Raw genomic sequence first — 16,950 nt, forward strand, 5'->3', positions numbered from 1 at the left:
TTAGGGGAAAATTGTAGATTCTGGAAGGTATATGAACAACTCTCTCACTAAATTAGTTAATTAATTGATTTTGTACGTCAACATCATATATTGTTCTGGTCAGGCTAAGCGTCCTACCATTATACAAGGACCACTACTAGTATTTGCTACTAAAATAAGATTTACCTCAGGCCTGTCCATTTGAGAACTTTCATCTCGCAAAGTGTATCATGCCGCACTTCTCGTTCTCCAATCTGATGCTGCCTGTTTTCTACTATACTTTTTCCCAAAATTCTAATGTATATAATCAGTTTGTCTAGTTTTTTTTTATAAATTGATATTATCAGGTTATTTTCCCCAATTAGCCACTTCATTGTCGATGAGTTCGTTTCCGTATCCTTTTCAGAATATCAATATACAACACCTCATACGGGAAACATAAAATCATCATATACTATATTCGTTCCATAGAAAATGAGAACATTCTCAGGTCAGTCACGAATATATTTATTTGCGAATGAGTATACCGCCTAATTGAAAATTGAAAGCGTGAAAATTATCCCGAAGAGTAAATTTAATTGAGGCAGACCACGTAACAGATGAGCTTGACGAACCCTTAACAAAATGTGTTACAAAAAGCTTTTTATTCATACACCGTTTGGGTTTTATTATTTTTCCATCGACACCTTTTATTTCGATCAGAAATTGTACGTGTTATTGCCGAAACAGCATTTTATTTTCGTTATCAAAACGAATGCCGAAATTTTCATATTTTCATCAGTTTATTATTACGTATGTGTTAATGATGAATAACTCGAAATATATCGAATAAAATTTTTATATAGGAGGTAAGTTGAGTAGAAAGGGTGTGGGGGCAATAAATCCCTACATTTTTTGACAGATTATTAAGTAAAGTATGCGTTGAATGAGAATTAATTATTTTGTGATATTTCACAGTTGATTGCTGAATACTTTCGTCCGTTTCTGAGACCGAAAACCAAGAAAATCTTGTAGTAGACATTAAAATGAACCAAATAAAAAAATCATGTTACGTAATGAGGGAGAAATTTCATCCTCCCTCATCACACAATTTAAAAAAAGTCTCTCGGCCAACAAAGTTGGTTTGCGTAAATTTTCTATCGAATACACTCTAGGTAAACCATTCAAACCATGAGAGAGAAGCATCCATCGATTTTCTTAAAAATTTTTCCGGCTTTGCAAATCCACGCAGTTGTGAACTATCAATTTTCTTAAAGAACAAATACATGTACGGTATGAGGGTACTTTTTATATTAACAGGTCCTGGACTAAATCAGTTTGTACGGATTTTTTGCCTTGTAAGGATAATGATGTCGAGTTTCTGAACGTTTTCGTCTTTGGGCAGTTCGATGAATAAAATAAAAAAACAACATTCTCGTTATTTTCAGCTCGAGTGAGTTAATCCTATTAACTATAATAATCTAGTCATTACATGAAAAATATATTCAGTTTTTGCCTCATATAGCAATATTTGGGGCCCGTTTAGCAAAAGGAGTCATATTATAACGAGGTAAATTGGGTTTGCGTGTAAAGGTACACCATAAATATAACGTTCTATTCAGAATTTTCATCAGCGGAGGATAAAACAGTTGTAAACATAATGATCCTCGAAAATCCTTCCCTATAAATGAGATTTTATTAAATTTTATCATATTTTTACTTCCGTGTTCAACTCAAATGTTATAATAATATTTAACCCATCAATGTCACTTATAAAATCGTTGATAAAAGATATAAAAGAGAAGTATTTTTGAAGAATCGACGTACTAACTTCAAAGTAGATTGCCTGATTAGATAACCAACAATTCGGACACAAATTCATAAGAAAATAGTTCTTATAGACAAAAGTAAATTTTCCAAATAAGGACGGAATCATTAATCTTCTGCTCTCTTCCATTTTACTGTCTACTTTTTAATCAAGTTTACAGGAATGACTGCAGGTCCTCACCAATGTTTATACATCTCTTAAGGCTCTGACCCATTTCCGCTCCATTCCGACACTCATGATGTATCCATCTTAAACATTTCTAACTTTCTCAATACGTGATGGCTTCTCTAGCGTAGAGCATCATTGCGGTTCCATAGAAATGGATATAATTCGCTGAGATTATATCGTAGATCCTCTAATAATAACAAATCATCTACGGATATCAATTCCGTTAGATATGTTGGTGCCATCCTCCAAGTCCCTACATTAAATTCTTTCTTTGTTGCTTTTATTGTTTCATCCACTAGATATTATTGTGGAAAGTACTGGGCTTAGGACATATCCTTGTTCAACACATACCTTTGTGGTAAATTTTCCAGATTCCTCGGTGTTTGTTCGTACCTCATTTATTTTTGTACATCTGATCTTTATTGCGGTTTTTAAGTATATCTCCCCTTATTTAATCAAAAACTTACCCCAAATCTATGAAACAAATGAATTTACTTTTCTTTATAACTTAATAATTAGTTGTTTAATTGTAAATATTGAGTCGTTTGTGCTTCAGCCACATTTTGAGTCCTCCAAAGTGTCTTCGACCTTATATTTTATTTTTTCTCCATTATCTTTGCTGGTACATTTGTAATTTATTACATATCCTAGGTTCAAGTATTTTTTCCTGCAGCATTATCTCGTTTAGTAATTCTTTCAATCCATTTATTTCATTTTCATCCATATAGTTTATTGTGGATACTTTTTTTAGCTTCTTAATTCCTTATCTTTTCAAAAACTTCATTACTGCTAATTTCTTTCGTCTCATCCTTAATTCCTGCACTTGTAAGCTGATAATACCCCCTCCATCTCTTTATTACTTCATCTTCTTTCGTGATTATGTTTCCTTTTTTGTCTTTTATACTCATTATATTATTTTTTTCTTTCTTAATTGCTTTAGTGATCCATAGAGCAATTTCTTATTTTTCCTACAGTATTCTGTCATTTTTGTCCGGAATTTATACATAATTTTTCTTTGGCTTCTTTTACAGACAATTATTTTCAAACTACCAGGGTGGTTTTTATTTGCTAATCAACCAGCAACGTCGATAAAATAAATATTTTCTCAATAGTATCGTTTTCGACCGTAAATTGGTTAATTTCGTAAATACAATTTGCCTGTTGCCCTTCCCACTTTTAGTAATAATTTTACTCAACCAAGTTAACGAATGAACATCGTAAAAATGACATTAAGTGTCGTATTTCATGGATTATTGTTTACAAGTGAGAAATACGAGAATTCTGTTTTTATTTCTACATAATAGCTAAGTATAGATTTTCTTGTTACAAATATTATTTTCTTTTTCTCGGGAATTAATATACATACAATATGACTTAACACATTCCTATTACGTAACTTGAACCAAAATATGCAGGCTTAAGTGAATTTATTCAGTAAAATGTTTTGAGAAAATTGGATAAAACCCGCAATGAACATAATTTCTCCTTTCGCTTATTATGTGTCTTCCTCTTCAATTCCACATATTCTCCTTGTTGTCACGGCTGCTTCAAATCTATATTCTCAATATAACAATACTCAAAATTCCTATTTATCCCACTTTATACCATTTACGTTGTTGTTAAACCAAGAGTGATTAAGCAATTCTACCCTTCATAGAATTAAAGACCAGTTTTTACAAATTTAGCGTTGAGATCTGAGCGGAAAGAGTACCAGAAAGAGTTTAGTACCTACGAAGACAGCTTACGATTTATATGATCGAAACCGAAACCGAAAGGTCGATAAACATCTAACAAAGTTGGAGGTGATTGTAATTGCTGCTTTGATTCCCTTGAGACACTGAATCTTACCCAATGTATCCAGACATGCGGCACTTATTTATAAATATCAATAATTTTTTTAATTATGGTTTTGTTTATTAGTTTAATTTTTCTTTACTATCATATATTTGTTTGTTTCAGGTATGTGGAAAAATCAATTTTTGGTAAGTCCTGTTTCGAATTATATTATGCTCAAATGACTGGACGGAACGACGATCCACGATAGTTTGATTTTCTATAAAATGCACTTTCAAACACACCTGCGAATCCATCGAAGTTTCTCTAATAAAATTGTATACACTATAATGTTTACAATTTCTTTCTTTTTCTCTTCCCTTCGCAATGTTTATTACAGATTCTGTGTTCCATAATATACGGAAGAGACGGTGACCATAAAGCCGGAATCGTTTCAAAGCGTCTGATGTTGCACAGTACCAGGAAGTGATCAGCTTTTCAAGATTATTATGAATATTTTCGTATTTTGAATTCTTCAAAATAGGTTGGTACCATATAACACACACTGGGCACTACTTCGGTTGATTCTGATAATTAGATCATCTATAATAGAAAAAAAAAACAGAACAAAGACAAAGACAAAGAAATAAAATATTTTTTTTTTTTCATAATCATTTTTATTTCAAGTCTATGCTTCCGATGATGAAAATGTGAAGTGAGAAGGTGCGTTCTAATGATGAAAAACTACTTTGTTATTCTTCAAATGCGGTTGCTTTCTTGAAATTTATTGGTAGCCATAACTTTACCGGCCAATTGTTCTTATAGGGCAAACTCCCCCTTTGCTATCCTTTGCCGTTATCTTGTCTATTTCTGCGTCCATGTTTCATCTACAATTATGCATTCCAATGCATCGATAATCTCTTCTATTTGTCTAAACTTCATCCGACGTTCTTACAGTACCATTTGGTATAATTTTTCGATGATATTTCTGGTTATCGCAGTCTCTGACCACTTCAATAAGGCCTGGGATGTGTTCATTCGAATGTGCTTTTGCTCCAAAATGAGCAAATGGGTTACCCGACGCATATATAATAAATACAAAAATGTATTGTTAGATATAAAGAAAAAACAAGAATTTTTCATTCATAATTATCAATACAATACACACAAATTCTTTTCTTTACATGTTGGTGTAAATTATGATGCATTCAATGGACTTGGTTCTTCAGTATCTTCATTGCTCTGTATCAGAATATTCTCATTTATAGTCTTCGTCATCGTCTGGGTTGAACGTTTCATTTTGGCTTTGAATTCTTGAATATTCGTTTAAAGATCAGTCGGCTCAATGTTAGGGAAAACCAGAAATGATAAAGTCAAAAAACAAAACACAGAAAAAATTTGATACAATAGAAAAATTTTAATCTTCGTCTTACGATTACAAAATGGAAAATATTATTCACAGAGTATTGTTTGCATCATTTTAGAAGAAACAAAATAAGATGGATACTGCAAATGAAAAGTAGAGTTCTATAAGTTTCACTATATTTGTATTTATTTTTTGTTGTATTCCTATATAAATTATTGTATGCAACTTGCGGTAATGGTCAAAGTTCATTTCTGAATTACAGCATTCGCTTGCGATTTGCGTATCGACTATTTTTTGATCTCTGGCTTTTACCAGTTTCATCTACTGTCAAGAACCGACGTAAAATCTTCTTCGAATTGTATTTAAACTTTGTCAAAACCACTCAGAAGTGGTCTTACGATTGCGTTTGTTATCGGGAATGAGCAAACGTGGCAAAACTTCTTGTACGTGATTTTTTGCAATGTCTACTGTCTCAAATATCTCGTGCATTTCCAATCGGCGATCTGCTAATACTAAACCGGAGATTTTGGTCACGTTATCCTCTATAGAAATAGTTTTCGCAGAATTTGGACTTGATTCATTAGACACCGATGTACCAATTTTTGACCTTTGCCAATCCAACGAGTTTCCCATAATTTAGATATTCTAGTCTAGTCTATTTCTTCTTGTTTCTTCTCTATCAATTTCTTTAATAAGAACACGTTGTCTGCACAGAACCTGGTATTCTTCCTGGGGTACTTTTGATTGAACATCCACCTTATACACCTACATACATTGAAATTCTATTTTATTCGTATCTTTATTTAGTTATTTTAATGTTTGTTTTTTAGTTTTTACATGCTTTTGTCTACAAATTGTAACAATTTTTTGACAATAAAGCATTTCTCTTTCTCAAAGATGCATCATATTTTTGTAGACGTCAGACTTCCTGGCAAATGAGTGAAAACAAATGAAGAATATAGTGAAAATGATCGCAGTTTGTTTTTTTATTTATGACCTTTCTATCATGGAGCTAAGTAATAATGTTTGGACCTTATTTTTTGTTGACACCTCGTATGGATAATAGCAAATCCTTTTTAATTATCGCGTCTTTCTGGTTCCGTACCGAAAAAAGATTTATGGATCGACTTGACACATTTTTCAAGTTAAAATATACACCCTTGTTGTTTTTCCCCGATGCAAATTTTTATCAGCTCAATCAATTTAAATGAAATAGATAGTCGTTTTGGAAATAGACGCTCTCTCGTAGTATATATTAATTAGAATCTTTCCATACCGTTAGGTTGGTGTCTCTCGTACGATGAACCTTAATAATTTCCTATTAGGCAGCTCAAAGTGAAAACGCGAAATTGTAAATTTTCATTAGGCTCCGACTTTCGTGTCCGATCCGGCGAATGGGAAACCATTAAATGTTCAAGCAGCTGTTTCGATCGACCCAGAAGAAGGAATAACGCACAATTAGGTTGACTGTTGACCCTAATTTTCAGCCGCAATACAAATTGTTGTTGATTCATATTCCAAACATTAAAAATAAATCACATTTGGAAACACATAACGGTAATTAAAAAAAAAAAAGAAAAAATTTTAACAGATAAACTTAGTACTGGTTATTGATTAGAATGCCTCTTTCAAAATTCACTAAATTGGTATTTCATTTGACACATTCCCTCGTAGACAATGTGTAATAAATTGTTTGATCAAAATGTCGCATAAACGAATTTGCACGTTGCCTACTACTAAGCAAAATTCCTTAAGAAAAAGTGTGTCGTGTGGTCGGTTTAAAAATGAAAACAACAAAGCTAGATAAAGTGGTCAGCTGCTGCCTTGCTTTCGGAATCTGAGAGATAGAAAAGCACCCAGACGATGGTGGGTCGAACCTTGTCTAGATAGATCAAAGGGAAAAATTATATTTGAGATTGGATGAAGAAATATTAAAATGAAACATAAGATAACTAAGGAATTTCACCGTCCTCCGATGGTTGGCAATAACTGCGTGATTATTTTCAATTGTTCTATTCGATTTTTCAACTATTTTCCCGATGTGATGACTGCTGTACATATTGCTATCCACATAAATCTCTGGTAGAAAAGTACTGCTTTTTTGTTAGTCACTCGATTGTTTTTCATCTCAAGAATAGATGGTTTCGAACAGAATCGAATGTTATGAAACAAACCAGTTGATCTTGGAACAGTTTTGGAATGAAAATAAAATTTTTTAGCGCACACGGATACGACTCGTAATCAATATTGAATCAGTTGGTGCGGCAATGAGGAAGACGTCATTGATTATTATCAATACCGCAGACAACGCAAGGTACAGAGAGAATATTGGATCCATCCACACCTAAGTCAAAATGTGAACTCTAGACTGTTCGTAGCAGCACAAAAACTGTCTTAGATAGGTAAAACGTTTATAGGTTTTTATCGAATGTCTCCTCCTACAATGTTGAGGTTTAGTTAGTTGATTACTTATTTTGAAAAAAATTATATGTGATAATCAAATGAAACAACATCTACAAAGCAACTGCGACCGCGGAAACATGGTCATCCAACCGATTGCAAACTAGTTTCACTTGAGTCACCGGCTGCTCGTTGTTATACGTTTCCGAGGTTGCCAAACCTTTGCAAGATCAACTGGATTGCCACCTTCGTTTCAAAATATCCTGGGCGGTCGGTCTTAGACATCAATTTGGAAATGTTTCCGTATTTGTATAATATAAATGTCAATTTTATCTTCTTACTGCTATTATTCAATTTTAATCATTCCTCGAATTGTATTTGATGTTTTCTAATACGTTTTTGATCGAACACCTTTTGTTTCACCTCAACTTATTCTGTATTTTTAATTGAAAACATCAAAAAGAACTCAGTTCTGTAAATAGAAAGGTGGAATAACCCTAAATAGAATATGGGTTTTTTTTTAAAAAAAAAAAACAAGTTATCTTATAGTCGCATCAAGAAAGACGATAGACATGCAGAGAGCTTCGGAAGTCGTAGTAAGCCTTTCCGAAACTTGGATATCCTATATGCTTTTCTCAAACTTTGATTTGCTGCAGTATTAAGATAACTTTATCTGTTTTCCTCTTTGCCTCATACTCCAACGCGAACTAGTTTCAACTCGCTCTTCTTATGTGTTGCCGAAAACGTAAATTTAATACTTGGAGATATTTGCATAAATTTACCTGAGTAATAAAATTTCTGGCAGGGTTGTTTTTGGCGCGTTAAGGTATGAGGGAATCTTTCCATTCCTAATTATCTAAGTTTCAGAATAATGTTTGGCAAAGTGAGAGCAAACTTGCAGATGTTTTAAAAATTTGAATATCCTGGCGAAACGGCATTAAAATTTAAATTATAGAGACCCCATTACTTTGCTGTTGCACTTCTCGTTATGAAGAAAGCTTGCAAACTAAAATCACGTAATTATCTGTTCTTTTTTTTGTTGACGGAGACGGGAGGGTTTTGCTCTCTGAAAAGCGGTGGTAGTAACCATCACGTACGTCGTTTGCTGTTACGATAACGATATCGTAGAGGTGGCGACGACAGTCGAGCACATAATTACTAAAGTTAAAAAAAAAATAAAGAGAAAAGTGAAGTGGTGCAGTTAGAAGGATATTTGGATTGCATTATGCGAAATTAGTGAAGATGGAATCGGAGGTAGTCTCGAGAAAACGGCACTTGGAAATTTAATTTAAAAACTGAATTGGAATTTTATTTGCTAAGGGAAATTATAGTCTTTTATTATATGCAATATAAACATGTTTTTATCGTTTCATTTTTTTTTATAATAGTTTCGATTAGATTTCTCAAGTTGTGACTTTCCAATGAAAAAGTTACATTATTGTAAAAAATATATTTAAACAGTTTTAATTCCACTTGAATTAGGTCCAAAGATATTCAAACATTCCCTCCATTTTTAATACTAGCGCGCTTGTGATTAGTAAGTATGTGGAGACAAAAAAATCCGAAAAAGGTTAGTTTCAAGTATACAAAATCTAAAAGGCAACGAACTACGTAAAATAGTTTTATGAACAAAATAAGATCCGAAGAAATCGTTAACTGGTCAAATACTGCTTCACAGATAGTGCGTTATGGGCAGGTACGTTGTCCTGGTGCAAAATCCACGAGTTGCTCTTCCACAAAGCGGGCCGTTCTGGCACTATTGTCAAAACTGACAAATAGTAAGTCTGGTTGACAGTCTGAGATATCTCAGATATCGTTAATGTCGAAAAGAACGATCAACATTGCCTTGATTTGGCATTCACTAAAGCGCTTACACCACTCAAAAACTCTCGTACGAGATAGATAATTGTCCCCATAGGACTCTTGCAACAATTTATAGCATTCAGTCGGAGTTTTTGTCAATTTACGGGAACGTGTTTTGGAACGTGCGTATACAAGATATCTAGATACCCAACAGACCTCGTGTATTTGTTTTTGACATATATTCCTTGGGTCGCCTTCCAGGTAGGTAACGTGCCTCATCTTTCAAATGAATGGACTATAACTGAACGTACAAGGGTTAATATGTCGGATTCTAACAGAGCAGACTTTCTGTTTGTATGCTCATCTTAATTGGAGAACATCAAACAGTTTAAAATGGAAGAGCACGGATAAATACTGAATTAGGAAAGTTCAGTAATTGTGCGCGCTTCGTAGTTTAAAAGAAGTTTCTCTTCTCAAATTAAATTAAAAGAAACCCTTTATAAATAGGTATTTATTTATAATTATGTAAGATGCAGAATTGATTTGTAATATTCGAAAAGGGTACAAGATATAAGGGTGAGGAAAATATGAAAGCGGTCTGTATATTTATATATCGCTACAATGCTCGGAGTAGACGGAAGTGAACAGGTGCCCGGAGGCGGCAGACGTGTATACTTTGACGGCTCCTTCCATCGTAGAAGCAGCCGAAGCCGCTCGCTTTTTACCAAAGAGTTTCCCAAAGAAACTTTGAGTTGCCATATCGTGACACCAATATCTATACGCTTCGAGCGCCCTTCATCTTTTATTCAATATTTCTATAGGTTATATATTGAATAAGAGCGTCGTTCGGGATAATATTTATCGGTTTAGGACCGAAATACCATGTTATAAATCTTTAAAAGATTCCTGTAGCCGCACGTCAATAATTACTGGAGGCAATAAACGGAAAACCTTTATTTTGATCGAGGAAAAATTGTTATTATGTTTTCCTCTTCAACGGTAATTCGATATTTATTTCTTCGAATCCACGACATTTTCAAAATAATTATAATAATTTTACGTAGTAGCTTTAATAAGTATTTGTTGATTTATATGGAGTTTCTTCTTCATTTGCTTGTAGATCGTTGACTGTATTAATCATTGAATGATTATTTCCTACCCAAATCATTATCATTTATAATGCTTATTCCAATATTTGTGAAACTGATTCAAAATAAGACATTTCTATATATTAAAAACAAAAATTCATACACACTGTGCCCCCCCCCCCCCCAGTGAAAGATACAAAATGCTCGATTTGAATTCCCATTTGTAACAGCTCAGTCTTGCTTGGTTAAGATTTTAAATGAGAGAAAGACAATAAGATCGATATTGGGATCGATCAAGATTGATGATAACGAATTCAAAAAGGAAATATAGAAACAAACAAAAAGTAGAAGAAGGAAGGCCAAAATCAAATTGATTCAAAGAAGTATTGGGGAAACTGATTAGAATGGAAATCAGGACCGCATGGATAATAATTAGAGGCAGAATGATATGCACAGGGAGTGGAGATTGGTTCGCTCAGTAAAAAGGGGTAACAAATTTAAGGGGTTTACAACCATATATGATATTACAGTTGGTAATTGCCATTGAATTAGATAGTCTCATGTTCGTTTAGTAATATCTAGCGAAAGAATTAGCTGTTTTGGTTTTTGGTTTTTCATTTAAAATGGGTTATATACTAACACCAATTTTTCATAAATTTCAGCACGCTATTTCACCAACAATCCAAATAACCAACATGTCTTCGTCTTGATGATTAGAGCACTTCTTTATCCATTCAATGACTTGAATCATTCCCAATCTTTATAGATTAATAAATTTTTTTGATCATTAAATTTTATTTTGTAATGAATTTGGTTTTAGGTTATGACTATAAGTTTCTATTTATTATTCTTGTCTCTATCTGCATCCTTATCCAGAATCCATCCTCCAGAACCAGCTCTTACATGATACGCTACCGATCAACAGTTTTTGACCACCCCATAATCCATTCATTAATTCCAAAAAAAAATTCATAATTTGTTCAATTTATACGAGGGTATGTTTAGATTTTGTCGGTGATCGCGACAAGTTAAAACTAGCTAGCACCAGCTGATTCGTTTATTATTTTTCAACTGTGGATTATTTATTGCTTGTTTATGATTTTAGTTTAACCACGTGAGACGCAAGATCATGTTGTAAATTTATGCTTTAATCACAAATCTTCATAGTCTAGGCAAAATTAAACGTACCGTTGCCTCGAAACGTGATCACCATCCCAGAGATAGCAGCTCAGATCAATGAACTTAGGGTTCTACTTTGAGTACTTCTACAGGTAGCAGGAGATTGAGGGAAGCTGCTGGAAGAATCTCTTTTAAGACGTCAAAATATAATCAAGAAGTTGCAGTGGGCATGAAAAAAGAACGTATGAAGAGTGGGAGAGAATTTTATGGAGTCATATTTTGAGGTTTTTTGGATCGAAAAGAAGAGTGTTTGTGCGCAGATCAAAATTGAAGGGAGTATTTGAAAGAATTTAAAAGGAAGATTTGGCCTTCACAGTTGCCTGATTTCAACCCGATTGAGTTGTTGTCATTGTCATTGTTTTAAACATTCTTATGGATCTTACTGCTTTGTATAAAGTTATATTTTGTAAAATATGATTATTTTATAATTTGAATACCTACGTAAAAGAATGATGGAATGCTTCGTCGTAATTCAAATTTTTTTCATCTTTGAAAATAATATTAAATTACCTCATTATCATTTTGATTTTATTCATTCAAAGGCTTAAGCAGTTTGGTCTTTCTATTCGTTAACAGTGTGCTAAAATCCAATAAATAATTTTGAATTTTAATCAAGTTTGAGTTTCGTATCCATTTATGAAACAATTTTTGTAATCACGCGTATAAAAAAATTTTGTAGTAAAGAAAAGGAGTAATATATCAAAATAATTCCGTATTTCTGCAAACAAAGATAATCCTCAACTCATCAAAAACACAACACAAACGTGAAAATTTCCTTTCTGTTTGATCGTAGCAAAAGTTAATCTGCTCATTTATGGGTAGCAGAACGGAAATATTATTCTCTCAAATCGTGTTATTTTCTTTCTGCTAACGAAATTCATTATATTCGGTAATAAATAAACACCACCATGTTTATCTGATGCAGCTCACAGATTTCGGTTCATTACTGAATTTTGATCCGAGTCGAGAGAGTTAAGAGGAGAATTGGGTGAGATGCTTACGCATGAACTACACTGTTAGAGAGTGGGATGCTCTCCTTTTACTGATATTTTCTTCCTTTATCTCAATCTTTCTTATTTCATATAGTCGGAGGGACTATTATTTACAATTTAAGTGAAATACTATTATAGATAACAGAATTATATTTGATTTACGATTCAAGAAAATCGTGATAAAGGATTCATTCAACTCAAACTGAAAGACCTCTTACAACCAAGTTATTATAAACTAAAAGGAAATCGATTTTTTTTATCGTAGATGTCATATTTTTCGTAGTAGTTGATAGCCCTAAAAGAATTCTGCAAGCACAATACACATTTGATATAGATAAAATTTCAATTTGAGCCAATCGATCTAATGGATCTAATTTTGTTTTTTTATTACCAAAAATTCGAAGGAATGAAAACCATAATTGATTTTGATAGCTGATAGTTATGAGGTCATGAACCGCATTGGCCTCCTGATAGTTCCCAACTAAAAAGATAATAATGCTGGAAAGGTCAATCAGACACTTTGTACCTTTTAATAAAACTATGAGGCTTTTTCTGTATTTTAACCTAGCACCAGCGACACACTCCTAACATCCGTACTGCTTTCATCATGGAGATGGCATCCTAGATGCGTTAGAACTCAAAAAGACTTGGTAGTAGGTGCGGTGGTAGGTACACCCAGAAAGAGCTCTGAGCCTACTGGTGCTGCTGATTCCATTTTTATATCAATCTATGAGTGATCGGCAACTTACAGAATTTTATGTACGACTTTTTAGCACTCAAGTACAAGTCTAGGATACATCAATTCGGTTTATGGCTTCTTGGTAATCATTTTTGTTTGTTAAATAACTATTTCGTTTTCAAATTTCGATGTAAATCCGAAGCGGCCGTACTATAGGTAGATCTGTTTCGACGTCTGCCATCACAGCATCGGTATCTCGTGTTCAATCGACCGAAAACTCCAATTAAAATTGAGAATGCCTCCAGCGAAACGTCGTTCGAATAAAGAACGAACTGAACTGCTCATATCTGGAGAAACGAACGCTTTCAGGCCGATGTCTATGTCGCGACGTCGTCCTACTTCGAATAGCATGGGGTAGTAAATAAAATAAAAATTGAAAGTTTTTTTTTATATTATTTAATCTCGAAACAATCTTGGAAAAATATAAATTGTGTGGTAGCAACATAGAAGAAGTATCGATACGAATAAAGATGGTAGTTGACGATTATTTCTATATTTTGACATACACGAGGTGTAATGAGAATATGGCGATTTATTTCATTGAATTGATAGGAATATTTTTATATGGAATTTGTTAAATAAGGGTGGCGCCACATGAGCATCGGCATAAATTTTACAAAAACTGCAATCTTTCAAGTCTTCCTTCAATTCATCCACTATTATTTGTCGTATACAGTTGGACTGTATACTGTATACAATTTTTCACCCATGTGAGATTTGGGGAAGAGCTAGAAGATGCGTGGTACTTAATCTGGCGAATGAGTATCTGATTCGCAAGAGTATTTCTGGAAAGCTTCTGTCGGAACGGCTCTCATCTGCTCAATCGTGATCTCCTCAATGGCATCAAAACATTTCCCTCATGGTACTTCTCCATTTCTTGGAAGAGCTAGAAAATGCGTGGTACCTAATCTGACGATTAAATATGTGTCTGGAGAGAGAAAAAAAAAATTTAGCGGTATTTAATTTGCAAATAATTTCTTAAAATCTTCTGCATGTATCCATACGATATTCTATAATGATGTAGTGGTGTTCCTTGTTGTAGTTTGACGTTTTGGAAGACATTTCTGTGTTAACTTTGATATTCAGTGTAGGCTTTTTCACTATGTATTGATACGTGTGATATTTAGCAAAAACATTTTCTGATTTCGTTGAAATAATAATGATTTCGTCTTGTGTAATTTGTTCAGTAAGTGTTTATTGCTCTAATTTCAACTTTATTTTTGGCAAATCCTTATCGATGTATTTTCGATAAGCTACAGGTTGCAGTTGTCGTTAAAGAATATTGGTCTTCGATGCAGAAATATCCATTTCCTATTAATGATTAGATGATTCAACATTTTTGTTCAAAATAGGAATATCTGATTATATTAGGAAGGATTAATATAATTTAACGATTTCGACTTTGATAATTAACATGTGTATAACAATTATAAAATTGATTTATTATTTGACAACCAAACTTGAGTGCATACTGGTCGAACGCTGTTCTCTTTTGGTCCTCTTTTGTGACTCACAAATCTTGTTGCCACTAATTCGAGAGTTTATAAGTACGTATTATGCACTTGAAGTGCAGAAACTTCAAGGTTCCAAATATCACTTCTGATACAATTCGAAACTGTTCACGAAACCCTTGTGTATCCTACTGACTGCGCCAATCTGCGAGCATCTTTGGCAAGCAGCTGCAGTAGCAGATTCATAAGTCGTTAATGTTTCAACAAATGAATAGGTACAGCGTTGGCAGTATAACTGTTGCAACTTCTTAATTCCCGTTTTGTTTATTCGATGTTTTTGTTCAAAAAATTGTCAAATGACTGATTACTCAATATCATGAAATACTGTTTTTACATGAGATAATAGGAGATATGTAGATATTGTGCGATATATTATGAATTATCATTCAATGTCAATGTTAGGTTAACATATCCTAATTAAACATGTCTTGAGCTTATACCTAACAACAATATTACATTGTTTTACCTGGTAGTGTTTAACCACGACAAACACGAACGTGTCTTCCTTCATACCCTTTTATGAAAGTCATATTTCACTGTGTGCAAGCTCAAAGCTGCATCTCGTGCAATGCGGCAAAAACCCTTACAAGGCACACTTTACTCGTGAGCAATTATGAAGACACATTGCCCAGTCCATGAAAATTAATAGGCTCGTTTGTTAAGATGACATATTAGCTATAGAAAGAGAGGAAAGCGCACTTCTATTTATTTCAGAACGAGTGGTTATCTACCCCTAACGATATATTTGGGGTTAATAAAGAGAAAATAGAAAGATTCATCACGTTTTTGTCCGATGATTAATCTCGTATAAAAGAGATTCGATTTTAATATATCCAAGCTTTTAATTTTTTACTACTGTATCGAAACAAATTCTCATCTCTGATTTCTCAGGAGCAATTTTTACTGTACAAAGTGCAAAACAAAAAGAGAAACTAAGTCATATTCAAGTGGCATAATGTGTGATAATTATTCGATTAGCATCTTGACATCTCTCATTTTAATCATCTTTAAGAATTTCTATCCAATTTCGATATATTCTCAACTCTTTCTTAAACTAGGGAAACGTCCCTGTAGTACACTCAAAGTTTATAATGTTTTCAAACTGTCGCACACGCTCTCGTTCAAAAGTCTCTAGCGAAAAATCTGTACCTTCCTTTATTTTTCTCATTTTAGCTTCTCAAAGCTATTAGTTTTAGCTTTGTAATAAGTGCTCTATGTTGATATTAATTTATTTTTTTTTTGTTAAAAAAATATCAAGCGAAAAGGAATCTCGAACAATGAAGAAGAGTTATAATTAACATCAAAGAAAATACAAATTTAAATTTGTCAAAATGATAATTTATCTGAAATTGACTAATCAATGGTCAGTGTTTCCTCCTCTGGCTCTAATAACAACTTCCAATTTCTTTAAGTTTCTTAACTTGATCTTGTTCTTTAAGCGCCATTTTATGGTCCGATTTCTTGGCTGGTGCAAAATTTCTAGCCCGAGCTCTTCTTTCAAATTCATTCTATAGATGATCGATAGGATTTAAATCCGGGCTACGCGCGAAGTTATAGCCTCAATTTCGACATCATGTAAACACTGCCGTACGGAACCCACAATACTTGGACGCTGCGCTAATCTTTCTTTAGCCTCGTCCTCTTCTATCGCTACCATGCAGGCACACTGTCTTTTCGTCTAAGAAGTGAACTAAGTCCTGTTGTACATCAGTCCAATTAACGTGTTCTCTGGCAAATCGTAGACTCGTAGCTCGGTGGGCTGGAGTTAATCGAGGCCCTCTTTGGCTTAAGATTAGCTGTCTTCTTCTGACTGTCCAACTGCTCACAGCCACTCCTCGCGTATTTGTGAGAAACAACGCATCCGCAGGAAAAGCACAGTGTGAAAATGATTTGTCCAACAATATACTATTGACATTATTAATTATTTTCTTATATTAACGTCTGAACACACTACCACTACATCAACATAATTGTCTGAGTCGCGTTTCGATAACCAGGTTTCCTTCTGAAAGTAAACTGATTCATTACTTTTTAACTTTAAGTAGTTCAGATTGTAGGTTCTAAATATTTGTACCTCCAGAGTACTTTACTCATCCAAAATTATTAAACTAGACTTACTTGAAGTACACAAGAAGTACTATTAAG

The 16,950-nt window shown here is 33.6% G+C and overlaps 1 protein-coding gene across 19 annotated transcripts in view; it reads left to right on the forward strand.

Moving 5' to 3' along the window:
- LOC130448898 (protein muscleblind) overlaps positions 1–16,950 on the forward strand; it is a 584,866-nt gene that overhangs the window by 218,027 nt on the left and 349,889 nt on the right. The window contains exon 3 of one of the 19 annotated variants that reach the window (XM_056786484.1): positions 3,914–8,680. The exons of the other annotated variants lie outside the window; for them this stretch is intronic. Coding sequence (XP_056642462.1) covers positions 3,914–3,940 — 27 coding nt within the window. The 3' untranslated portion in view covers positions 3,941–8,680. Of the gene's footprint in view, positions 1–3,913; positions 8,681–16,950 lie in introns of those variants that run through there. 19 annotated transcript variants of the gene reach the window in all.

The sequence above is a fragment of the Diorhabda sublineata genome, chromosome 9, assembly GCF_026230105.1.
Source record: "Diorhabda sublineata isolate icDioSubl1.1 chromosome 9, icDioSubl1.1, whole genome shotgun sequence".
NCBI lineage: Eukaryota > Metazoa > Arthropoda > Insecta > Coleoptera > Chrysomelidae > Diorhabda > Diorhabda sublineata.